Source organism: Asterias amurensis, chromosome 3 (assembly GCF_032118995.1).
Source record: "Asterias amurensis chromosome 3, ASM3211899v1".
Lineage (NCBI taxonomy): Eukaryota > Metazoa > Echinodermata > Asteroidea > Forcipulatida > Asteriidae > Asterias > Asterias amurensis.
In genome coordinates, this window is record NC_092650.1 from 14,337,920 (window position 1) to 14,364,992 (window position 27,073).

At 37.7% G+C, this 27,073-nt stretch overlaps 1 protein-coding gene across 1 annotated transcript; it reads right to left on the bottom strand.

Annotated features, from left to right (window-relative positions):
* Window positions 1–201: 201 nt before the first annotated feature.
* Window positions 202–27,073, bottom strand: LOC139935202 (uncharacterized). Its single transcript, XM_071929681.1, has 5 exons — window positions 26,401–27,073; window positions 7,759–7,943; window positions 6,844–7,075; window positions 5,909–6,037; window positions 202–4,118 (listed from the first exon to the last, which is right to left on the bottom strand). Exons 1-5 carry the CDS (start codon window positions 26,522–26,524, stop codon window positions 4,015–4,017), a joined length of 774 nt encoding a protein of 257 aa, XP_071785782.1. The 5' UTR covers window positions 26,525–27,073; the 3' UTR covers window positions 202–4,014.

Genomic DNA, 27,073 nt, shown 5'->3' on the forward strand with positions numbered 1-27,073 from the left:
GAGACGTTTGCTTCTGCCTCACAACTGCATTTTGTCGTCAGAGTCTTGCGCCGCGGTAATCAAGCCCCATGTTTCCTTCTTCAGTTCCCATGTTTCCTACGTACAAATTCTCCATCTTAACCCACTTATTGTGTTACGTAGACTTTGAGTCAATAAGCTGTCAAAAAATCAAGAACAACGTGACGTTATTTTCAACCATATTTTATTTATTTATTATTTGTTTTAAAGGTTACACACATCGTAAATCAAACAAACTGATAGGAGAGGTATAATACTCAAACGTCAATCTTAGAAAATTGTGTGTGGGACAAAATAATCAATCTGCTCTCTATAGTACAATTTCACCATTGGATCGTTCTAATGAAAACTTTTATTTAACACATCGTTTGTATATATATATAACACTTGAACAGATCAACATCAAATTCGGACAGTAGTTAACACAGAGTAAATGTTCCTAAACGAAACCCCCGTATTAATAACTATAACAAGGTCAAAGGTATTACAAAGAAGAGCGACCGAATTTAAAGTCTTGTACCTAGGCTTATGCCAATCCCAATTTATGTACGCAGTCATTCTAATAGATCAGTCTAATAGATCAGTCGGCTCTACCCATTGGGGCTAGGTTACAAAATGACACTCCCTAGTTCACCTCAAATCTCTTTTTTATGATCAATGTTTAAAGACAATGGACAATATTGGTAATTGTCAAAGACCAGTCTTCTTACTTGGTATATCTCAACATATGCATAACATAATAATGTCCAAGGCCCACACTTCGTGTACCACAACTTATATATAAATATATATAAAATAACAAACCTGTGAAAATTTAGGCTGTATCGGTCATCGGATTCGGGAGAAAATACGGGGAAAACCCACCCTTGTTTCCGCACGTTTCGCCGTGTCATGACATGTGTACACTATAAGTCCGTAATTCTCGTTGTCGAGAATTGATAATTGTTTCAATGTTTTCTCAAAAAGGAAAGCATTTCATGGAATAATATTTTAAGAGAAGTCTTTTACCTTTACCTTCTGTAAACCCTGTAAGTTATTTGTAAATCTGTGCACTTTTATTTTTTTTTCTGTTTCGAAAGTGTATAATTGCTTTAAAGGTTACACACATCGTTAATCATACAAATTGGCAGGAGAGGTATAATACTCAAACATCAATCTTAGGGAAATTGTATGTGGGGAAAAAATAATCAATGAGCTCTCTATAGTATAATTTCACCATTGGATCGTTCTAATGAAAACTTTAATTTACCACATCGTTGGAACATACATGTAACACACTTGAACTGATCAACATTAAACTCTGACAGTAGTTAACACAGAGTAAACATTCCTGAACCAAACCCCCGCAATAACTATAACAAGGTCAAAGGTATTACATAGAAGAGCGACCGAATTGAAAGTCTTGTACCAAGGCTTATGCCAATCCCAATGTATGTGCACAGTCAATCTATGATAGATCAGTCGGCTCTACCCATTGGGGCTAGGTTACAAAATGACACCCCTAGTTCATCTCAAATAAAGACAATGAACACTATTGGTAAATGTCAAAGACCAGTCTTCTTACTTGGTGTATCTCAACATATGCATAACATAACAAACCTGTGAAATTTTTAACTCAATTGGTCGTCGAAGTTCCGAGATAACTATGAACGAAAAAACACCCTTGTCACACGAAGTTGTGTGCTTTCAGATGCTTGATTTCGAGACCTCAAATTCTAAACTTGAGGTTTCGAAATCAAATTCGTGGGAAAGTACTTCTTTCTTCAGTCACTTCAGAGGGAGCCGTTTCTCACAATGTTTTATACTATCAACTTTTCCTCATTATTCGTTACCAAGTGAGGTTTTATGCTGATGATTATTTTGAGTAATTACCAATAGTGTCCACTGCCTTAAAACAGAAGTGTTCCAGACATAATAACTTTCTAAAATTAATGCTTAAAACTTAATATAATAAAATAAAAAATTATTTTAACTACTTTAATATTTTAAATTACTTCCAAAACGTGACATTAACTGTGTTGTTTTCAACGTTATGCTGATTTATAGCTTTTTGAAAAGTAGATAAGCCTTTTACTACTCAAATTCAGCCAAACCGTCTTTGTTTTAAATATGATTACATAAGCCTACAGTGTGTACAAATCTACTTAAAGGCATCGGACACCTTTTGTCACACTGCATTAATAACAATCCTGTGAAAATTTGGGCTCAATTGGTAATTGAAGTTGCAAGGATTTAATGAAAGAAAAAAAACCTTGTACAAACTTGTGTGGTTTCAGGTAAAAACAAAAGGCTTCAGCTGAAGTCTGTTAGTACTTTATACATTTTTTTAATACCTCTTTCTCAAAAACTACGTCACTTCAGAGGGAGCCGTTTCTCACACTGATTTATACTATCAACAACTCTCCATTGCTCATTACCAAGTAAGTTTTTAAGGTAACAATTGTTTTGAGTCATTACCAATCGTGTCCAGTGCTATAAACATGCGATTTTGTACATCAACGCGCTGCGGTTTACAGGAATTTGCACAGCTAAACATTAAGCGAAGTTTTTCATTCCAGCAAAATGTTTCTTGTCTCTTTGCTTTGGAATGAGTATCGACTACACACACAAATTAAACATTTGAATACAAAAATAATTAGTTGTTTTATTAATAACTGATTTTGGGGCTTTATCTACAGTGATTATATCGACCCGTGGGTTAATGATTAATATATATATAATTCCGAAGGAAAGTGGGAGCCCCATTTGGGTTATACGAACAAAAGACGCACATCTTTGATTTAAAGACACTGGATACTATTGGTAATTGTCAAAGACTAGTCTACACAGTTGGTGTATCTGAACATATTATGCATAAAATAACAAACCTGTGAACGTTTGAGCTCAATCGGTCGTCAAAGTTGCGAGATAATAATGAAAGAAAAAAACACCCTTGTCACACGAAATTGTGTGCTTTCAGATACTTGATTTCGAGACCTCAAGTTTTAAATCTGAAGTCTACCGAAATCAAATTCGTAGAAAATTACCTCTTTCTCTAAAACTATGTCACTTCAGAGGGAGCCGTTTCTTACAATGTTTTATACCATCAACAGCTCCCCATTAATCGTTACCAAGTAAGGTTTTACGCTAATATATATTTTGAGTAATTACCAATAGTGTCCACTGCTCTTAATACCACAGAGACTGCCCAAACCCGATGCCGTAAGTGACGTACTTTCTAGATCGACATCAAGCAGTGCAATTATTTACTACAATGTCACAAATTTAAACTCGGAATAATGACATCAATATTGTTTACACAGTTTGATTCAGTACCAAACACAATGGATGTACACCTGGTCAGTCTGCTGCCACCTAGCGAAGCAAAAGTCCCCCATTATAGTAAGCATCAACTGAGTTTAACTGCTTTAAGTGTACTAATAGTTTCTATAGCGTCCAGCTTGTGAAGTACATGATAAATGATTCAAAAATGAACTGCACCATCAATGCGCACAAGCGATTTACAATTCGCAGATTTAATCGTTTCAATTGAACATGGGAGAGTGGCAACATGGCAACCAGTGAGTACAAGACGAGTGGTAACATTGCAGCCAGAAAACCAACGCTGCGGCAACTTGAGTGCTGCAGTCCTCTGGCCACGACATAAGCAGGCCACTGAATTTATATAAACCACTCTCTACCAAAGATTATCTTTGCTCTCTACTCTGTAATATTCAACAAAAGCCAATAATTGTGGTAAACCTGTGCAGAACACCTATAGCCTACCACTTTTAACGTGTTTTTGTGTGATGCGGCACCAGCTGAAGACCGTGCACGGACAGTGAAAAGGCACGGCCAATCTACACTGCCTGAAAATGTTGCCTCCATGTTTGCACGTAAGTAGACACATCAGTCAATAGTCAAACTCAAACACTGTGTAGTCTCCTCTCAAGGATCTTTAACTGGCCTTTCAGCGCAGTGTCTATGCAGTTATAAACATCAGACAACTTGGAGGTACTACAGAGCTATTCTGTCGTCAGTTAAGACCCCTCTGTCGTCAGTTAAGACCATGGCGACGAGAATTAACGTCAAGTTGGCCAAAGAAAGTCTGGCTCGGGTACCTGGAAGGGAAACAAGACAAACGCAGAAGAGGTTTTGATAAAGTGAGTTGTTCAATGAGCTTCTGAGAGCGTCTCATCTGACAAAACAGAGTACATGTAGTGGGTAACCTTTGGGGACCATTGCTGGTGACTGCAGAATTTAGGTAAAATCCATTGTTCTCGGTTTATGTGCGCGTGCTCAGAACTACGAAAACAATGGACATGTACCCGGTAAGTCTAGTGCCACCTAGCGTTCCAATGTCTCCCGTTGCTGAAACACTGTTTACAAAGAAAGGTAGGCTTATCCCACCTCTTCCCCCAAAGTGTAGTGTTATACCCTTCGCTTACATCATTGCACATTGCATCATACGGGTTTTTGAAAGAGTGATTAAAGCCATTGGACACTTTCGGTAAACAGTATTGTCACAAGGCCCACACTTCGTGTATCACAACTTATATATAATATACCAAACCTGTGAAAACTTAGGCTCAATCGGTCATCGGAGTCGGGAGAAAATAACGGGAAAACCCACCCTTGTTTCCGCACGTTTCGCCGTGTCATGACATGTGGGAATTGCTATTTGTTTTAATGTTTTCTCAAAAAGTAAAGCATAATAATATTTCAAGAGAAGTCTTTCACCATGACCTTCTGTAAACCCTGTAAGTTCTTTGTAAATCTGTGAACTTTTTTCTGTTCCGAAAGTATATAGGCCTAATGGCTTTAAATGACATCAGTGAAGGTTTGACTGTTCAGCCCAGCTTGTGAACGAAATGATCGATCGCATTGATGACATAGTTCACGCACACAAGTATGGATACACATGCAACTGTGTACCTCCTTTTGTCCCTCCCTTGTTTATATTTTATGTTTGCAACGGCTGTTCCCATTGGTTTGGTACACGTTTTCCAACTGTGGACCTTTCCCGAACTGTGAACCTAATTGTCCCATTTTGTTTTAGGTCCCCGGGGGCAGTTTGAATAAGTTTACCTGCTCACAGGTCCACTCTCTAAGTGCTCATCCTGTGTCCTGCAGCCGATTTCACGAAACGCTAGGATTAATCCTATCTCGAGTTAGGAAAAGTAACCCGTACTAACTTAGGATGAGTTCAATGCGTCCTACATATTTGGATACAGAACTTTACTCGTCCTAAGTCCTAAGATTAATCCTTAGTTGGAAGAGTTTTGTGAATTCGACGGCTGGATTAAAATTGACAAGGGTTCTTGGTCTGGGGTTTGGGTGAGACAAGTACACAAATCTGGGTTAGACTGGCCCGGAAACTGTTATGGGATTTTAACTCGGATTCTATGTCAGTTTGACCAATCTCTGCGTCATGTTAAGCAAAGCAACTCCGGACCTACCCAACATTGGGTCAATATTTTGACCTTGGAGTTTTTAGACTAGAGTGTATTTATTATTGTCAACCAGGCCTTATTATTGAACCGCTGGCTACAAAGTAAAGCGGGTCAACTCTTTACTTATGAGTTATTATGTATAAATTGCCAATCATTTCTGCATCATTACTTGCAGGTGGAACACAGAAAATCATAATGCCCCTGTGGCGGGAGATTCTGTGCCCCCCCCCCCTCCACCCTAACGTAGCAAACTGTTAACAAACTTCTTCTGATAGCGCCCTCTTTTAAATCCTCCTCTGTCCTCCTGCAACCCATGTGCCTTAACAGAATCTCTGGCCCGCAGAATTACAAGGGACACCCCCCTCTAAGGTGCATGTAAAGGGGGGGGGGGTATACAAAAATGGTTTTTAAGGGCTGCCTCTACGTGCAATGTGTACGCCCTATACTTTCAATCTTACCTGTATTTCCAAAGAGATGACAATTGTCTGGTTCATCAGAGCCATCTTCGCACTGATATTCCGAGTTGCAGACGGCGTCTTTTGTGATACAGCGTTTAGTAAGGAGACACGTAAAGCCATCACAAGTGTCTGGAAAAAACCCAAAACGTATAGGGGTATGATGGTTAGAGAGGAACACAGCATAAGGTATAGAGTCATTGATTTCTGTCAATGAGATGCTGATTGAGAGAAAAGAAAAGTCACATGCGAAAGTTGCTGCTGGAAACAGTGTTGTTGTTGTTGTTGTTGTTGTTGTATTTTTGTTTATGCTAGTCGCCAGACACGCAAGGCCTATAATGAACTATTTGTCCAGGGGCCATTGCCACCTATTTTACCCCCTTTACAGTCCAAACGGATGTAGGCTTGGGTATCATCCACAAGAAGCCTGGCTGGTAGAGAAGAAATCACTAATAACCTGATCCCCAACTTTTACGAAGCAATCATGGTTTAGTGTCTTGCTCTTAGGACTTAAATGTCGCGACCGGGACCCGAACCCACATTCTGCTGGTCAAACACCAGAGCTTGAATCCGGTGCTCTTTAAACTGCTAGCAAATGACAGATGAGAAAACAGCAATAACAGTCACTGGATGTTCACCAGAATAAGCGAATCCATTCGCGTTTGGGACTGCTACCATCATCACCTCCGGCAGCAACATTCGCGAACGGACTCAAACCCCCAGACATCCGAGAAACGATTTCTTTAAGGCCGGTTTACAGTCGGAAATCTTGCGCGCAATCCCAAGACTGAGGCCTAAAAACCGTGTCTTTTTATGATCGCGCGTCAATATTTCCGACGCCCGACCATCGCGCGACCGACTATAACTCGGCCTTTAGTCGACTATAGTTTCAACATATTTTCGGGTGAAAAGTTATCCAGAACATCGACTCAACTTACCTGTGTCTTCGAATGGCGTAACGAGGACCGTAAAACCCTTATACGAATTGTTACCTCCATCGGTGACGAATTTCAGGGTGACCTCGTGGCTACTGGATGTGAAGTAGTTAGGCAGTGAAAGCGTCGTACCGCAGAGGGCGTGCTGGTTTGCCGACATGATCTTGGATTTCTCCTCTCGACCTCCGTCGTACAGGTACAACCCATCCTTGGTGCAAAGTCTCGACGTTTCAACCTATACCATCAAACGAATCAAGTTTTAAAACACTTCTCTATAATAAATCTACAAAGCTCTGAATGATCTGTCGCCGGTCTATCTTTTAGATTGTATTGCCATACAACCAAGGAAATGCCTACGTTTAGACCGCCCGGGACGTCGTCTTACCATCACAAAGAGTAACAAACGGACAGGCGATGGATCGTTCAGTGTATTCGGGACAACTCTCTTGAACCAATTACCACAGACCATACAAGATCATCAGCAGACGCAATCTCAACAACTGTTTATTCTTTGATTAGTTTCGTAATTGCTTTATCTTTTGTTTTTTTATTTGTGTGTGAAGCGCAATATTCAATTTCGGAATTGCGCATCAAACAGGAAAGCAGTTAATGTAAAAAATAAATTAAAATAAAATAAAAAACATCAACCCCGGGTGCACCTGGACTTGATTCAAGTCCCGTTCTCACGCGACAGGTCCATTATAAAAGCCATCCGCCGTCAAAAATGTGAATACTGTGGTCCCGAGGTAGGAAAGCTTTCTGACGTTAGGCAATGTGACTGGAAATAAAATGACTCTCGCGGGAATGGAACTTGGATTCAGGCAAGGGTGTACCTGATGATAATACGATTTAACAGACCCACTCACGGTTGCTATAGTAGGTAACGTTAGAGGGGTTAAACTTAAAAAATTGTTTAACCTCAAACTTGGAGAGTCGAAGAAAATTCCGCTTTCCTGGTCTTGTTCTGAAGATAATGGAGCAGCTGACATCGGCTTGGTAAGACGATTGGTCCGGATGGCCCTCTACTGGCGACTGTTTTGAGACCACCTTGAATTGGTCTCCATTGGTCACCACGTAGCCACAAGCATCACCAGGCATGGTATCTGCGTATAAAGATAATAATTTGGTGTTTAGGAAACACTCTTTTTTTTATAAAGGAAATCAAAAATAATTGGTGTTTAATCTCATTTTATAGGTACTAAAAAGACTGCATTATCGCCCTTCTTCAGTTGATTGTTACCACCTATACAAACAAAAAATGAATTGAATGGTTGCAGTTTTGGTCAAACTAATCAGAAACGCGTTCTAAGCCTTACAACTCTTCATTCAAGAGATACGTCAAAGTAGCGCAAGAGGGCGCTAAATATGATACAAGTTCGGGTTTTTGTTGTGCGACTACTTCAGTCTGGCTCCTATTAAAGTCACCTGGAAATATAATTCTTTTTCTTTCAAACATAAGAGTATATGCTTACGAACAATAAAACATTTTGTTTAGTAATTTATTGTCACGATTTATATGTTTAAAAAATATATAAAGTTGTTTGGGGGGCTGACTCCGCCTACCCCTATTTGTGACGTCATTCAAGGCAGACTTTGCCTGCATTACGTATAGTAAACACACGTGCAAAGTACATGTACGTCCAAGTCGTGAGTTGGTACATTTCAAAAAGTGTTTTTCTGCATTCAGCAGCAATACACATGGTCGGCATTGCCGGATTTTTTTTTTTTTTTTTTTTTTTTGAAACCTACAAACTCACGACTTGGTCCGTACATGTACTTTGCAATTGTGTTTACTCTACGCATTACAGGCAAAGTCTGCCTCGATTGACGTCACGAACAGCGCCCTCTCGGGTCGGGTCTACTCTTAAATTTGTAAATAACATAAGAACTGATTTTTTAAAACCTTAGTTAACTGTTTATTCACATTCAACTCATCAAAACACATGTATTAGTGACAAAAGCTTTATTTTGAAAAAAATACCACTTCCAGGTGACTTTAAATCGCGAGTTGAATGTGAAGTCACTAATGGATTGGAAGTAGTTGGATTATATTTACTGAACGCCGGACGTATCAAGGAACTACTGAAGTAAGATTCTATAACCCCCCCCCCCCCCTTGTGTAAAGTGTAAATCCACAACTAGCAATTAAAGGAACATGACAGAATTGGTAAGAACAAAACTAGTCTGCAGATCACAGAGATTTACGTAAAACTTACACGGCCTAATGATGATGATATTAGAAAACATCCTTGTAATATTTCTGTCGGAATTGTCATATAATGTGATGAGAAATAAATGAAACTAATTTCCCGTGACCCAGATGGTTTGTCAGTTCAGGTATTTGGTAGATTACATAGAGTGTTTGGAATACCAGCAACTGTGTTGTTAGGAAAAACAACTCTGAAAAATCATCCTTTTATTAAAGTTGCACCCCCTATTTCCCCCTTGTGATTATTTGTAAATCCGCAACTATTAATTTAGTTCCATGTCAATGTATAAAATAATGTGATCCATGTCTTTTGTTATTTTCTGGATGCATTTGTGTTAAAGGATTTGGGTACTTTTTCAAAATGTCCACAGATTTACATTAAACTTACAGGGTGTGAAGATAATGATAGTGGAAAGCTTCCCTTCGAATATTACTAACTAAGGTTGTGTGTTTTTTTGAGAAATGAGTAAAATGAGTAAAACAAGTCACAAAATCATTTTGGTCTCATGAGACCAAAATTATTTGAGCATGTAAAATCCCCTTAACCAGTTATGATATTATACCAAAACCATAGCATAACTGGTTAATACGTTTTTACATGCTAAAACTGAGACGAACATTATTACTTTTACTCATTTCACAAAAACTACAGCACATCAGTAAGTTAAATTTCAAGGGAAGCTTTCTACTATCATAATCTTCAAACTGTGTAAGTTTAATGTAAATCTGTGGACATTGTGTTTTTTGTTAGGAAAAAGTACATAATACCCTTTAAATGTGTTGATCCGTATCTGTTTTTGAATAATAGTAATTTGATTACAAAGAAAAAAAGAAAGCAAAAAACTCCCCTAAAAGTAAAAATCGAAAAGAAGAACAACAAATAAAAAATAAAATAAATAAACAAAATAAACAAAATAAATAAATAAATAAATAAATAAATAAATAAATAACAACAATGATATAATGGTATACATTCACTTTAACTAGCCTAATTATTTTTACGGTGACCATGACATGGAAAGCTAAGGATAAATGTTTAGCCATTCGATTAAATTTAATTGGCTTCCAACCTTGACCTAGAATGTTAAAGGAGGTTACACCGCCAGAGCGGAAACATCGTCCGATGTTGATGAACAAACATGCCGGAGATGGAGGGTGAACTGACCGGGTGTGTGTGGCTGTTTTACCCGGCGGACGGTTGGCGACGCCACAAGGGCAATGAGCCATTTTTGCGCGTTAGATTTTAATATTGTCTGGTACAATGACGTGCTTGATCACAAGTTAACATAATTTAAATTCCTCAGACGATCGAGACAGTTGCTATGTCACACAATGTGTATGACACAATGTTACCATGGTTTTATCTGGAGGTTGCTATACAACAGCTTTGCCCGAACCATTTGACAGTAGCAACTGTCTCTATAGTCTGAGAAATTCAAATGTAAACGGTACATTATGACTGAGCAGCCAAGTCATTATTTTTACCAGACATTATCCAAATCTAATGGCTTTAACCATGTGACTAGTGACGGTTTATACACAGGACAAAGGTAGTAAGTATGTTTTAAAGGCACTGGGACACATTTGGATTGTCAACGACCAGTATTCTCACTTGGTGTATCCTGACACTATGCATAAAATAACGAATCTGTGTTTAAAGGAACACGTTGCCTTGGATCGGTCGAGTTGGTCTTTGAAAAGCGTATGTAACCGTTTGTTATAGAATGCATATATGGTTAGAAAGATGATTTAAAGGTAGAATATAATGATCTGCACAAGTATCACTCGAAATTGGGTGGTTTTCCTTTTACCCCGTTAGACCTCCATCTAAGGGCACTGTTGGTAATTACTCATGAAGTAATTGTTAGCATAAAAACTTACTTTAGGAAACGAGCAACGGAGAGCTGTTGATAGTATAAAACATTGTAAGAAACGGCTCCCTCTGAAGTAACGTAGTTTTCGAGAGAGAAACTTCTCACTAAAATGTGAATTGAATTCGCGAGGTCTCGAATTCAAGGTAGAGCATCTGAAAGCACACAACTCTTGCGACAACGGTGGTTGTTGTTGTTTATTCTCTCGCAACTTCGACGACCAATTAAATCCACATTGTCACGGCTTGTTCTTTTATGCATATGTTGGGATACACCAAGTGAGAAGACTAGTCTTTGACAATTACCAATAGTGTACAGTGCCTTTAAAGCTTCAGCTCCTCGTGTCATGATGAACACTGGTTCTTTACTGAAAGGCTATTTCAACAAAATCGTGACTAGTGGACGGGAAATCATGTAAAAGCTCTCTCTACAGAGCCGGACGCGCATGGCAGCTGCGGCGACGAGTAGGTGTAAACGAATTTGACGAGTTTTAAGTGATTAGTTGGAAAGGGGGGATCTCGGTCTTATTGATTTTTGAAAAATCTCAGAGGAGCAATTGAGGAGCAAGTTTCATGGCGGAATTTCGAGAGGAAGAGAAACATTCTTTGGACGAGGCGTTTATTGTGCTCAATCTTCATGACCCACTACGATTTAATTTTTTATGATAAACATGGACGACAATAAAAGCTTTAGATTCACGTCGGTTTCATGTTACATAAATAAGAAACTGGCAAGAAACTGGCACAAATATTAGTAAATAAAACTCTTCTCTTCGGAATTGAGTTGATCTTTATTATTTGCTTTTTATAAACACTGAAAGCTACCGTCGTATTTTCTTCAGTTGCTTTAAAGGCAGTGGACACTATTGGTAATTAATCAAAATAATTATTAGCATAAAACCTTACTTGGTAACGAGTAATAGGGAAGTGATGTAGTTTTCGAGAAAGAATAAATTTTCCACGAATTTGATTTCGAGACCTCAGATTTAGAATTTGAGGTCTCGAAGTCAAGCATCTAAAAGCACACTACTTCGTGTGACAAGGGTGTTTTTTCTTTCATTATTGTTTCGCAACTTCGACGACCAATTGAGTTGAAATTTGCACAGGTTATTTCATGCATACGTTGAGATACACCAAGTGAGAAGACTGGTATTTGACAACTACCAATAGTGTCCGGTGTCTTTAAGAATTGTGTGATCTGAGATGATTTATCACCTTCTTACCAATTGTGTAATATTCCTGTTTAACCTTTAGCTCTTTTTAAGGATTTTTTATACTGATGTTCTAGTGCAATTCAACCATATTGGTTGTCATACTGTTCATTTCTTTGTAATGTTTTTATGAAATAAACCAATAAATATAAATATAAATATTAATAATTCGGTTTCGTTGCTGCACAATAGAACTCATTATTAACCCCATCCCCTTGAGTCTTCCTCTCCCCACAACCCCATGGGGAAGTTAATGAATTCGGACTAAGACAATCATTTAATTAGAAACCCATTACCTTTACTTTTTTTTGTCTAAAGAAATCCTTTGGGTCACTCACTGAGGAAGGCAAGGCGAGTCTCTGTAGCAAATTAGACATTGGTTCATTACACCAACTCTATAGGCCTACTATATCATGTAATGCAAACGCCCTCAGGTGGGGTCGCTTGAAATTGGATCTAGGCCTCTCATTGTTAAATAACAGTTTCTCGTCTGCGTTATTGGTGACATTGGAAAAATCGTCTTATTAAAAAAAAAAAAAAGTAGTTTCTCGTTTTAAAAACTTAAAAACCATTATCGCTCTACGGTAGCTCATTTGTAATTCTCCCCAGGGGGCTGCAAAAGGCTATTCTTGGACCGTGGCAAGGTCATTAATGTAAAGTGCATTGAGATGTAATATTGTAAATTGCGCTATGGTTGCTTATTATTATTTATTTATTTATACTCCGGAACATCTTGCTGTATACATAATGAGCACCCGACAGAAGTCATGCACGGTTAAAGGCAGTGGACACTATTGGTAATTACTCAAAATAATTGTTAGCGTTAAAACTTGCTTGGTAACAAGCAATGGGGAGCTAGCTATTGATATAGTATAAAACATTTTGAGAAATGGCTTCCTCTGAAGTAACGTATTGTTCGAGGAAGAAGTAATTTTCAACGAATTTGATTTCGAGACCCCATAATTAGATTTTGAGATCCCGAGAAAGCCCACAAATTCGTATTAGGGTGTTTTTTATTCTTCCATTATTATCTCGCAACTTCGACAACCAAATAAGCTCAAATTTGTACATGTTTGTTATTGTGTGCATATTATGTTGAGATAAGTGAGAAGACTGGTCTTTGACAATTACCAAAGGTGTATATGTCTTTAATTGATTGCTAGCCTTCCTATACGTGACTTTTCACAGGCTTAATGGCTACAATATTTTCAACAAAAGTGCGGAATTCGATTTTGTTTTTCGTTGGTTGGGAAACGCATGACGAAGTGGTTAATTTACAGCCCTTCAGCTTTAGAAACCCACCCTGATCACGTCGCACTATGTTTATTCATGGAGGACTAAGAACTAAAGTGTTCTTATTCCGCCGTGGTTGATTGTTAGGGTATGGAAATGAGACCAAATGGTTCATAGTGTTAACATTTAATGAACATTACATTGTTTTTTTGGCAATCAAAACAGTTGCTGACAGTGTAAGCACTTTATGTGATCCACCATATCATACACTTTATATAACCTGTAGAAATTTGAGACCGATCTGTGAGAAAATAGTGGAAAACCGACTACACATTTTGCATGACATCGATTCAAAAAATGATTTGGCAGTAAAACAGTTGTTAGCATAAAGCCAGGAAGCCATTTTATTAGGCATCTAAAAGCACACCAATTAAGGTTTTTTTTCTTCTTTCTAATTCATTATTCTCTTGCAACTTCGATGACCAATTGAGTCAAATTTTTCACAGGTTTGCTTTATGCATAAAGTTGGGATACACCAAGTGAGAATACTGGTTTTGACAATTACCAAACGGTACATCAGTGCCTTTAATTGCCTTGTCAAAACAAAGAACACGTGTACAGAGAAAAAACACACAACTTTTTGGATGTATCTTGTTTTTCTCTGTGTGTCTGCCATTCATAGCAGTCCGACATCGCACCTTTTAATCAGAATAGAAATTGTATCCAAACGAGATAATTACTGTTGGCTTGAAAACCTCTGCCACCTGAGGTAGACCTTCGAATGGGGGAATAAATCCACTCCTAGGCATAAATAAAACCTCACACATGTTCAGGTTCACACGAAGTAATCTTTGTTCACACGAAGAGGGGTTAGCGCAAGGTCGACCTTAAAAACCGTGCGGTTTATGTCCTCTCCCCGTCAAGGGTTTACTTAAAGACACTGTATACTAATGGTAATTGTCAATGACTAGTCTTATCACTTGGTGTATCTCAACATATGCATAAAATAATCAACCTGTGAAAATTTCAGCTCAATTGGTAGTCGAAGTTGCGAGATAACATGAAAGAAAAAAACACATCCTTGTCACTAAGTTGTGTGCTTTCAGATGCTTGATTTCAAGACCTCAAGTTCCAAGTTTGAGGTCTCGAAATCGAATTCGTGGAAAATTACTTCTTTCTCAAAAACTAAGTCACTTCAGAAGGAGCCGTTTCTCACAACGTTTTATACTATCAACCTCTCCCAGTTACTCTGTACCAAGTAAGGTTTTATGCTAATAATTATTTTGAGAAATTATCAATAGTGTCCACTGCCTTTAAGAAGCATTCAACACTATTATCCCTCTCTGTAATAGAAGACAGTCGAAGAAGTATAGATTGAAAAGTGGATTTCTTTTCTGCAGTCGGCTGTTCTCATAGTTTATGATCTCTCGATGGCTACTTCTGTAGTTGCCACGAATCTCAATACGATTAGATAATTTTTGTTTGTCTTAATCAAGGTGTCCCTTTGATCCAAGGTTTAACCCATTAAATGCACTTGGCACTGGTGTATGTTTCCCTCCATCCTACAATCTAGACTGTTTTAAAGGCAGTGTAACTCAAAACAATTGTTAGCATAAAACCCTACTTGGTGACGAGTAATGGAGAGCTGTTGATATTATAAGACATTGTGAGAAACTGCTCCATCTGAAGTAACGTATAGTTTTCGAGAAAGAAGTAATTTTCCACGAATTTGATTTTGAAACCACAGATTTAGAATCTGAGGTCTCGGAATCAAGCATCTGAAAGCACACAAATTCGTGTGACAGGTTTTTTTTTTCTTCAATCATATCTCCTAACCAATTGAGCTCAAATGTTCACAAGTTTGGCATATTACGTTTATGTTCAGATACACCCAGTGAGACGTTTGGTCTTTGACAATAATTATTACCAATAGTGTCCACTGCGTTTAATTATAAGAAGCACTTACACTGCCAGGAACTGATTTGTTAGCAAAAGAAATAAAACAGGCAATGTTCTTTTAACGCGTTTTTACGCGTAGGATACAAGTCACATGTCGTTCATATAAAATAAAAGAATGTATCACTCCGCAGCAAATCAATTAAGAATTCATATTTACCAGCAGTGCGGTAAATCAATCCGAAGGACACAACAGAGTTATGAAAGTCAATATAAATGTCATTCATTTCTACTAGGGTTTATAAAAATAGATGCCATGCAATCCTGATCCCGTCAATATTCTACCACCACAAAAAGGGAAAAATAGCGAATAATGGGTTCATGTTTTCGTCGGGAATCGGGAATTGGCGGCCTCGTTTCGAGGCATTTTTGTGTGGATCATTGTATTCTACTTTTACAACATCTTTCTACACATATGCATTTTATAAAAAACGGTTACAAACGCTTTTTATAGACCAACTCGACCGATCCAAGGCAACGTGTTCCTTTAATAAGTTTTTATGCTAACAATTATTTTGAGTATTACCAAGAGTGTCAAGTGCCTTTAAGGCCGTCGCGTGATACTTCACAAGGGAGGTCAGCTAGCTATAATTATTCTTAAACAGTTGATGATATTCATTACATTTTCGGACTAAGGTGATTCTATTGATATTTACAACCGGCCCCCAGCGTGATCATCAATGCAAATGTAAACACAGTGTAACGGTATTGGGTCTAATGGAACGCAACCGTACAGCCTTAGATAGATAGATTTTTAGCTAACAAATGTTTACGTTTTTAATATTCTACGTACGTTATTGTTTTAAGCTGCATTATTCAATATAAAGGAGTTGGGCCCCTATGGATAAATAATGAGAAAAATGTGGCAATACAAACGAAATTGATATTCCCCTTTTTGGTTAAAGGGCTAATCATTAAGTACAGGTTGGTAGAAAACGTAGGCCTATCCTTAACTTTGACTAATCATAGATAGAGCATTGGTACGTACGTAATTGCAAAACTATTTCTATAAAGTAGCATGTTTACTGTCGTCTGTGAGGCATACCATTAACAATGTTAAGAAACTGCCTTTTTTGCGAGAGGGATTGTAAATTACTGTCTTTGAATCACGATAATGTAGAGCATTACAAATGTTATCAAAAACGTCGGCTACTGGTACGCATACTGGCTTTAGTGTATTTTGTAGCCCAACGAAGCCGGTGTGTCCCTTTAAGATAGTGTCTACTCATTTATCAAGTATTTGAGATATCGCAAACAAATCCGGAGTGGTTTACTATATCACGCGCAGGAAAATACAACTGGTAATTGGAGTTACCAATCTTTGCTTTGTATTTTTGCAGTAACGTTTCTATTATTTTAGGGTATATATAAAAACTGATGTATTTTTTTCATAACCACTTTACTTCTAAAGTGAAACGAATCTAAAAATGGCTTTCTACTTCTAACGATTGCGGTTAATTTTTTATTGCCATTAATTTTATAAATGGATAGCTTCATTTCAAATCCATCATTTTTTTTTTATAATGGCTCTGGACACTATTGGTAATTAATCAAAATAATTGTTAGCATACAGCTTTATTTGGTAACGGGCAATGGAGAGCTGATGATAGTATAAATCATTGTGAGACGGCTCCTTCAGGTAACGTATATAGTTTTCGAGAAAGAAGTAATTTCTCACTAAAATTATTTAAATTTAATTCGAGACATGAGCTACAGTTTTTTTTCCTTCCATATTTATCTCGCAACTGCAACGGCCATTTGTGTTCAAATGTTCACACGTGTTTTTGTATGCATATGTTGAGATACACCAAGTGAGAAGACTGTTTTTTTGACAATATTACCAAAGGTGTCCAGTGGCTTTAAGAAAAGAACAACATTATATTTGTGCTTTCACCATTTGGGTCAATTATTTATTTATTTCGAATGCGAAAGACAAGAAAAATGTAAATGAGGTTAAAAATGGAAGAGTTACTTATTCATAGACATCCATTATCCTTGTATATTATTGACCCCCCCCCCCCCCTGTTGCAGCGTATAGCGAAGACAGACATAGAGTTCGTTGAAATGTCAGCCGGTGATTGAACAAACGAACGACATGAGTCTGTTTTTTATCGAGGCTTAGATTTGTCGACAAGTCGTAAAATGCAGGCCCTAGCTAGACTACTGCTCTCTTACTGTGCAGGGGTCGATTGCACGTCACAAAAAGGTAGGACTAGTCCTAACATAGAACTATAGTCCTACGAGATGTTAAATACGTATGGCTAGTCCTAAGAGTAACTCGTCCTATAACTCGAGAGCAAGACTAGTCTAACTCTTTGTGAAATCCATCCCTGGAGTAGAATTCGGCAATGAGCCACTAGTTTCGCTGTAGTAAAACATAATATCGAAGTAGAGTATAAAAAAACACCCAAAACTATTGAAAAGTACTGGTGGCCAGATAAAAACTAGGCCTATGGGTCATAAATTGAACACAACGAGGAACACAATTCATAAACGCTCCCTTTACGGATCTATAAAATCCTACGGTTTCCTTTGATCCTCGGTTTTAACACATAGGTTGGGGCGATACCAAATCGGAATTGGTAATGCAATTTCCATTTGAAGTCGTAAATCATGTTATGATGAGCACTTAATGAACGGTAACTCACTCGATTAAAACTCGAATGGAATTGCATTTTGACACCTAGAAAACAATTACAACTTTGCACAACGGTAATTCAGGAAAGACTAATGAGACCCTGTGCGGGTTTTTACCAATGGAGCTGCCATGGGGTCACGGATCCCTGACAAGGATTGTGGTACCTTTTCAAGGACACAAAACACTGCCACAGATTTACATTAAAGGCAGTGGACACTATTGGTAATTACTCAAAATAATTATCATCATAAAACCTTAATTGGTGACGAGTAATAGGGAGAGGTTGATAGTATAAAACTTTGTGAGAAACGGCTCCCTCTGAAGTGACGTAGTTTTCGAGAAAGAAGTAATTTCCCACGAATTTGATTTCGAGACCTGAGATTTAGAATTTTGAGGTCTCGACATCAAGCATCTGAAAGCACACAAAATCGTGTGACAAGGGTGTTTTTTCTTTCATTATTATCTCACAACTTCGACGACCAATTGACCTCAAATTTTCACAGGTTTGTTATTTCATGCATATGTTGAGATACACCAACTGTGAAGGCTAGTCTTTGACAATTACCAATAGTGTCCACTGCCTTTAAGGTCCGTATACATTTAGGTTTTGTGGAGCTCTTGAATGATTTAGTCCGGTCAGTATAAAATATGACAACTGTGTTTGAGATTTTGCCGAAAATACACTGAACCTTCATTATAAATAAGAAGGAATTAAAGGGTCTATGTACTTTTTCCTAACAAAAACACAATGTCCACAGATTTACATAAACTTACACAGTTTGAAGATTATAATAGGAGAATATCCCTCCAATAGGGATGCACATAATGTAACACTTCTAATATGTTGTTTGTGATATAAAAGTGCTATATAATTTCTAATAACCGCAGTGTACTTCGAAGTGAAATTTTTTTCTCAAGCTGCAATACACCATCCAAAGCTGATGTGCTTCTTAATCTTACCACATTAATTTTTCAAGGGTAGTTCATGTGCGCCTCGGTCTAGGGATTATGTTGTATATACATTACAGAAAGACAATGTGTCTACACATGTTCATTATAAGATATTAATGCTACGTACGCTACCCTGCGTAAAATTAATTGGCTTGTGACATTCCTTCACATGTAGAATACTCAGTCTCTGTCTGCCGACCTTTGACCTTTGAACTTGCCACCTTCTTGTCTCCATTAGGAGGTCATATAAACACATCAACTTAAATGATAACTTGTCCTTCTCAACCTTCCTCCTCCGTGGCTGACCGTGGAGTTCACACAAACCAGTTTAAAGGGAAGGTATAGGCTTAAAGGCAGTGGACACAATTGGTAACAACTCGAAATAATTATTAGTATTATTAGCATAAAACCCTATTTGATATAACGAGTAATGGGGAAGGGTTTATAATATAAAACATTGTGAGAAACGGCTCCCTCTGAAGTAAGGTAGTTTTCAAGAAAGAAGTAATTTTACACGATTTTGATTTCGAGACCTCACAGATTTAGAAATTATGAGGTCTAGAAATCAAGCATTTCAAAGCACACAACTTTGTGCGACAAGGGTGTTTTTTTCTTACATTATTATCTCGCAACTTCGATGACCGATTGAGCTCAAATTTTCACAGGTTTGTTATCTTATGCATATGTTGAGATACAGCAAGCGAGAAAACTGGTCTTTGACAATTACCAATAGTGTCCAGTGTCTTTAATTACGTTGGTAATCTCATACTACATGTTTAGAAGATTCTCTTTCATTATTCTATTGCGACTTCGATGACCACAGAGTCGAAATTTCACAGGTTTGTTATTTTAGTCAGACTACTGGTCTTTGACAATGTATCCAGAGCCTTTAAAGGGAAAACACAGAACTGTTTCCTTATGCTAGAGTAAATAGAATCCCACCCATTTCTTTGTAACACACATATAGGCCTATTCTACTTTCCACAAATACATTTTACGCAGAGGTCTAGTTTTGTGAAAAGAGCAAAAAGAACCTATATTTTGTTCCCCCAGGTTTTTGAACACATTCGTGTTGGGATTCTTGTCAAATGAAAGGGCAATTGTATTTTGCGGGTCTGTCAATACATATTTCACATGTTGGATAACATTATCAGACGGAAACGGTTTCACAAGAGGATTGGCAATGGCATGATAATTTTCAGTGAGCTTTCACTCATGTTTTCATTATTCTAAAAGCCTTTACATTGTCTTTCAAGTTGTATATTGCGTTTGGCTTTACGGAATAGTTACTTGCACATATATTCTACTTGCATAGCACACTCGGTAAAACACACCGTCAAAGAATAACATTGGTAAATGTCAACGACTAGCATCCGATCTTTGTGTGACCCATGTCCCTATACACATTGAGTTACAAACCTGTGAAATGTAAGCTCAATCTATCATTAAAGACACTGAACACTATTGGTAATTAATAAAGACTAGCCTTCACAGTTGGTGTATCTCAACATATGCATAAAATGACAAACCTGTGAAAATTTGAGCTCAATCGGTCATCAAAGTTGCGAGATAATAATGGAAAATTACTTCTTTCTCGAAAACTATGGCACTTCATAGGGAGCCGTTTCTCACAGTTGGCCTTTGAAAAGAATTTAAAAACCAATTGTTTTAAAGTGCATATCTTGTGTATGAGAAAGATGTTTAAATGTAGTGGTTTTGCTTATTATACATCGTGAACTAACACGGTACGCAATCTGTGAAACGCAAAGTAAAGGGAAATCACTTAATTTCGAGGCAATTTTTATGCGGATCGTTATAAATTCTACTATCAAAACATCTTTTTTACCCGATGCATTTCATAACAAACGGTTTTTATAGACCGACTCGCCCGATCCAAGACAACTTGTCCATATTACATGTGCGCAAGCTTTAATCTAATCTACGGAAATGTCAATGTATGGCCTACTACAAGTTTTCTCGTTTGGTTGGGCACGATTGACAGAAGAAAAACATAGTTGTGTTTTTCTAGGGGATTCTCTGCACGTCCAAGTACGTGCTTGTTTCAATTTGACGATTCGCACAAGTAAGAACCAATTAGAATAAGGGAGTCAGGTGCAAAATTAAAAGGCACTGGTCCCTAATGGTAATAACTCAAAATATTTTGGCACCTAATTATAATACAATTGTGCCGTGTATACTTACAAAAATACATTTGATTAATTTCTATCTATAGTTAAATGTATATTTACAAATTATACTTTCATTTTAATTTAGTTGCTTTGGCCAATGGTTTGGGGTTGTTGCTTAGTTAGGTGTACAGGAAATCCACATTATGATAATAATAATAACAGCAAAATCTGCAATTTGTTTTCGATCAAAAGGAATAATATTCCATGCAGTGCGGACAAATAAAAAACATGGAAATGGATTTCTATTCCACCATAGTCCCATTGTAACCCCAGTTTCATTTGCGTGTAAAAAATCTATGGCATGGGACAATAGTGTACAGCGTGCACAAATAATCTCAGAAAGAAAAAGATCAAACCATTCACCTTCTTCAGGGATGATTTTGTGATGTCGAATCCTGTTTGTTACTGTAAGAATGTTGTTCTTTCTTCTTTTGAAAGGATCGTTATACAGAGATGGTATGGGTAATCAAAAACTCGTTTAAGATCACAGACTTACATTAAACTTATACACGGTCTATTGATGATGATAGTTATAAAAATCCTTTGAAATATTTCTGTCTGAAATGGTTTACTTGATGAGAAATGAATTAAACGAATTTTCCGTTTGGAGTTTATCGCTGAGCAGTAAGGGTTTTATGCATTTTTTTGTTTTAATCTTAAATGTGTAATCGGTTTTTCACTATTTTCCCGCGACGCCGGTCTCAAACATGTACAGGTTTGTCAGTTATTTACATGTACATGTATATGATGGATTACATAAAGTGCTTAACAAGTCTTGTATAATCATTAAAGCAACGTTATCTGACAATTATATTGGGTGAACTTTTGTAATAATTCTCATCAATTTAAAATATTGAGACTTCTCATAAGCCCGTCTGAGGTATGATAGTTGTAATGACGAACATAAGTATTTTTTTGTAAAACTGCAGTTCAAAGAGAGCTTTTGTGAACGACACGTATATTCCTTTACACGTTAGTGACGTGTCGTGGCCGAGCGACTCAAAGCACCAAACTCAAGCTCTGGTGTTTCTGATCAGCAGAGTGTGGGTTCGAGTCCCGTTCTCGGCAATCGTTATACAAGCAATACATTAAGCAGTAGGCCATTTTGGTGTATGGCGGACACAATACTAGAACGCCATTAGGTTTGTGAAAATCTGATCATATTGACCACCAGTTTTCAAAAAGACTATTGGAGTTCGTCCTTAAAGACAGTGGACACTATTGGTAAATGTCAAAGACTAACCTTCACAGTTGGTGTATCTCAAAATTTGCATAAAATAACAAACCTGTGAAAATTTGAGCTGAATCGGTCATCAATATGCGAGATAATAATTAAAGAAAAATAACCTGTGTCACACAAAGTTGTGTGCGTTTAGATGGTTGATTTCGAGACCTCAAGTTCTAGATCTGAGGTCTCGAAATCAAATTCGTGGAAAATTATTTCTTTCTCGAAAACTATGGCACTTCAGAGGGAGCCGTTTCTCACAATGTTTTATAACATCAGGCTCTCCCCATTACTCGTCACCAAGAAAGGTTTTATGCTAGTAATTATTTTGAGTAATTACCAATAGTGTCCACTGTCTTTAAGGGTGCAATGCGGCAAGTCAGTTCAAGTGTATGGATACAAAACCAATGCACGTAAAATACACCCGGAGCACATAAGAGGGTTCGAACTGCTGATGAGCCTGGCAGAGTAAGTGCATCTCCAATCATTTCAAGGCGCTGCACTTCAAATCAGAGGAATATCACTTCAATTCAAGTTCAATCAATTAAGTCGCATATTGTCAAAAATACTTAAAATTGTCGTTTCCTGCGTGCAAACTTTGTTGAAATGCATTTAAAAAACCCATTGCACATAATGTTGGAAAGCGTTTTAAAACATAAAATTGCGCGTGTTGAAATACATTTAAAAACCTATGTCACATGTTGAAAAGCACAAACCTTGTTGCAAACGCGATGTTGACAAAACGCTACCCGCGAAAAACTATAAGGAAGAAGATAGTACGACCGCAAGGCCATCAGAGGGTTTAAAATGAAATCTATGTGATCGAATTCCAAAAAAAAAAAATCTCAATCATTTCTAACAGTTTTTTTGTTGTCGTGAGCGATGTTAATTTCAAAGCGGTCGTGAGAGAATTAATTGGGTGCTTTTGTAGGAAAAACATTATTGTACACATCTTAATGCTTTGATTAAAATCACACGTCTTGTGTTTAAAGATGATGATGGCAGAAAGCTGCCCTTAGAATTTGCTTAGGTCCTATACATTATGAGAAATTAGTAAACACATGTCACAGAAACTAATTTAGCATGTATATTGTATTTAGCAAATCTGATGTTTAAATACCAGTTATAGGCCTACGTTGTACTTGCTAAAAATGGCCGTCTCCTGTCGAGACGAAAACATTTCCGTTTATACCTTATAGGCCTACAGTCTGCACTAGCTGTACGTAGGCATAGGGGCTGGTTGCAAGCTACAAGGGCAATTCTGCCAAATCAACGAACAGCAAGGTTTGTATCTAGAAACAAAGATGATCTTTCCCCTATTAAAGGCACTGTACACGTTTGATAGATGTCAAAGACCAGTCTTCTTACTTAGTGTGTCCAATCATAAAAACATAAAATAACAAGCCTGTGAAAATGTTGGCTTAATCAGTCATCGAAGTTGCGAGAAAATGATGAAAGAAAAAACACACCCTTGTTTGACGAATTTTGTGTGCTTTCAGATAGGAAAAAAACAAACTTCGACCATCAGTCTTTTATTATTTTAGTTAGAAATAAGCCCTCAAAAACTACAGCTCTCCGATCTTGTTGCCAAGTCAGTTTTTAAGTTAGTATTTAAACATGTATCTTCCCTTTATTAATTGAGCTCAGTTTATAGAGGGTAGGAAACAATGTATTGAGGTCGTTGGTTGAAATCCCGTACGTGTAATAATATGCTCTTGATTTCCTTTTCGCACAAGAATCAGGAACTGATACTATTGAGTTCACAGTGCCTTAAATTACACAATGGTGTATAAATGGGTAATTTCAATTAATACAAGAACAATGAGGTTTCTTATAAACGAACGGGGAGTTCTTGAAGTCAATAAACAAAAGCCTTTCTATCGAAGGACATTGAAAGGTCACGTTGCAAGGTTATCTCAAGTCAGGAATCCAATTTCATCTTTTACCAAGGCAATTTGCATTTTGCAAAGGGCGCTTCCATTGAAAAGTCTAGGGGGTACTTTTGAATAAAAGGGGGGGAGGGGCACGAAGCAGCCATGTCGAGTACGTGAATCCAAACAGGAGGGCAAGGCCATTTTCAATTTGCAAAAGGGCACTTTCATTTGAAAATTTGAAAGTCTATAAAGGGGCACTTTTTTATTAAAAGGGCATCGAGACTAAGGCATGGGGCAACGGAGTCCATAGCCTCCCGGTGGTCGCCGTGTAATACCAGGCAAGAGTGCGTGAATTATTCCCCAAGACCAAAATAGACGACAAACCGCTTCATACAATCTAGGAGGGCAAGGCCATTTTCAGGTTGCAAAAGGGCACTTCCATTTTAAATTTTGATGTGCCTAGGGGGGCACTTTTGAATAAAAAGGGGGTACCGAGGCCAAGACCAGGGGCATTTGAGACCATTGCCTCCCGGTGGGCACCGTGTAATTCCAGGCATGTCGAGTACGTGAATTATTCACCAAGACAAGACGGCGTCCTCAGTATCAGGAGAGGCAACTCTCATTAATTTTTTATTGTAAAGTTTCGTGACTCTCACCTTGAAATATATAAAGGTAATGGCAATGTTTTTCGTTCTTACTTCTCAACCTTAACGATATAGCCTGTGCGTATTTTAGTTAATTGCAATATTGTTCCATTAAAGAGTACTTTTGTCGGACAAAAAACACAACGTCCACAGGTTGACATTAAATTTACACATTTTGAAGATAGTGATGGTAGAAAGCTTTCCTGAAAATATTACTAGCTGAGGTGCTGTAGTTTTTGAGAAACGAGTAAAACAATGTCATATTTAAAAATAGTTTTCGTCTCAGTGATTGTGAGACGAATGTTAGTTTAGCATGTAAAAAACGTATTTTCATGACATTTCTCAAAAACTACAGCACCCTAGCAACTATAATTTTAAGGAACGATGTTACCATTTTGCATGAATTATTTTAAAAGGCACTGGACACCTTTGGTAACTGTCATAGACCAGTGTTTCTTTTTATGTATTCCTTCATACTATGCATAAAATGAAAGATATGTTGAAATGTTGATTCAATAAATTGGTCATCGAAGCTGCAATGAAAGAAACAACACCCTATTGCACTGTGTGCTTTCAGATGCATCATGATGAAAGGCTTCAGCTGAAGTCATTTTCAAAAACTATGTTACCTCAGAGGGAGCCGTTTCTCACAATGTGTTACACTATAAACAGCTCTCGATAGTTGCTCGTCAAGTTAGTTTTTATGCTAACACATATTGTGAGTAATTACCAATAGTGTCAGGTGCCTTTAAGTGGAGATACTGACATTTTAGTTTATCATCTCCGCTCTCATTATTTTTTTAATTTATTGTTTTAATTAATGTTTTAACCGAGTATACTCTGTCTTATGTATCACTTAAGATAAAGAGAGAGAGAGAGAGCGAGAGAGAGAGATTGGTTTCGTGGATTTATTAATTACACAGGCTTAAACTAAAATATTTGATCGGTTTTTCATTTTCAGTTTGAGTTATATCTACCGTCATGCTTGTTAGAACAGACGTATAATGCACAACGCCGTCTATCAGGTCAAGTGCAGGCGGAATTTAATCACACATAACGGCTGCTCAATACCAACCAATTAACTGGCCACACGACTAAACATCCTTTTATCATTAATAACCGCACTGCTCAAAATAGCCAATCGATCAAAAGTAAGAGCTTACAAAAACCTGATGAGAGAAATTGCGCGGCTGTCAAAAGTCATAATTGTACCCCGGTTCCATATAATTAATACTCGCTATAAAAACAGCATCCACGCTTTTCGCATATCAAAACAGACGAGTGCGGATTATAATTACTGCGTACTTCGAATAATTGTACCTCCCACCTTCTGAGAAACATTGTTCAAAAAAGCCAATCATTCAAAATGAGAAATGCGAGCTCACAAAACCTCGATGAGGAAACTGCGCGGCTGTCGAGTGAACCCGAGTATTGTGTGCTATTGCATCCACTCTTTTCACCACATCTTAATACAGACGTTGATGAGTACAGATAATAATTACTGCATACTTCTCTTATACCTTCCACCTTTAACGGTGTCATTTAGTTAATAGTACTCACATGTCTTTAATGAGCTGCCGCCCCTTGCTGCTGTAAACGTAAGAAATATGATGAGCGGTATGACACCGGTCGCTCTGGATAGCGTAGCTAACATGTCGCTTGCACCACGGATTTTCGTCTCCATCTTGCACACCCAGCGAATGCACTGTTTATAATGCGCTGCCTGAAATTATGCAGTCTAGAGAAATCCCCTTGCGGTACGAAAACAAAATCCCTCCCTGTGTTCTGGAACGTTTGCCGTGCTGCTGACTGACTGGGAGAGAGGCTATCGTTTAAGGGTTACTCGTACATTCACATACATGGGTAGTATATAGCTTGAATTTGTTAACGGTCCTCCGTGTGTGTGTGTTCAGTTTGTATCATCACCATCATCATCATCATCATGATGACACAAAGATGACGTTGTTCCAACGCCGTCTAACCATGAATTAAAACCAACAGCTCTGTAATCCTATACGCTGTTTCCGCGACCTAGTTGATCTGTGTTTGCCTCTCTCTGGTTTCAAAACTCGGTAAATAATCAACGATTGTTTTTCGGAGAAAATAACAAAGTCACATACAGGTCTGATCTCGACTCTCTTCCCCGGGGGAAAGAAAATGTTGGGCGGAGTCAAATGATTGATAAAGCACACGAGTGACAGGCTGAAGAGAGTTCGCGAAAATTAAATTGGTG

What these genes read in the sequence shown, in the direction of transcription:
- LOC139935202 (XM_071929681.1), bottom strand. Translation starts at nt 26,524, where the DNA reads ATGGAGACGAAAATCCGTGGTGCAAGCGACATGTTAGCTACGCTATCC. An exon ending in CGGCAGCTCATTAAAGACAT is followed by an intron (nt 7,944 to 26,400) that starts GTGAGTACTATT and finishes CTTTATACGCAG; the next exon opens with ATACCATGCCTGGTGATGCT. An exon ending in TTCGACTCTCCAAGTTTGAG is followed by an intron (nt 7,076 to 7,758) that starts GTTAAACAATTT and finishes TTGATGGTATAG; the next exon opens with GTTGAAACGTCGAGACTTTG.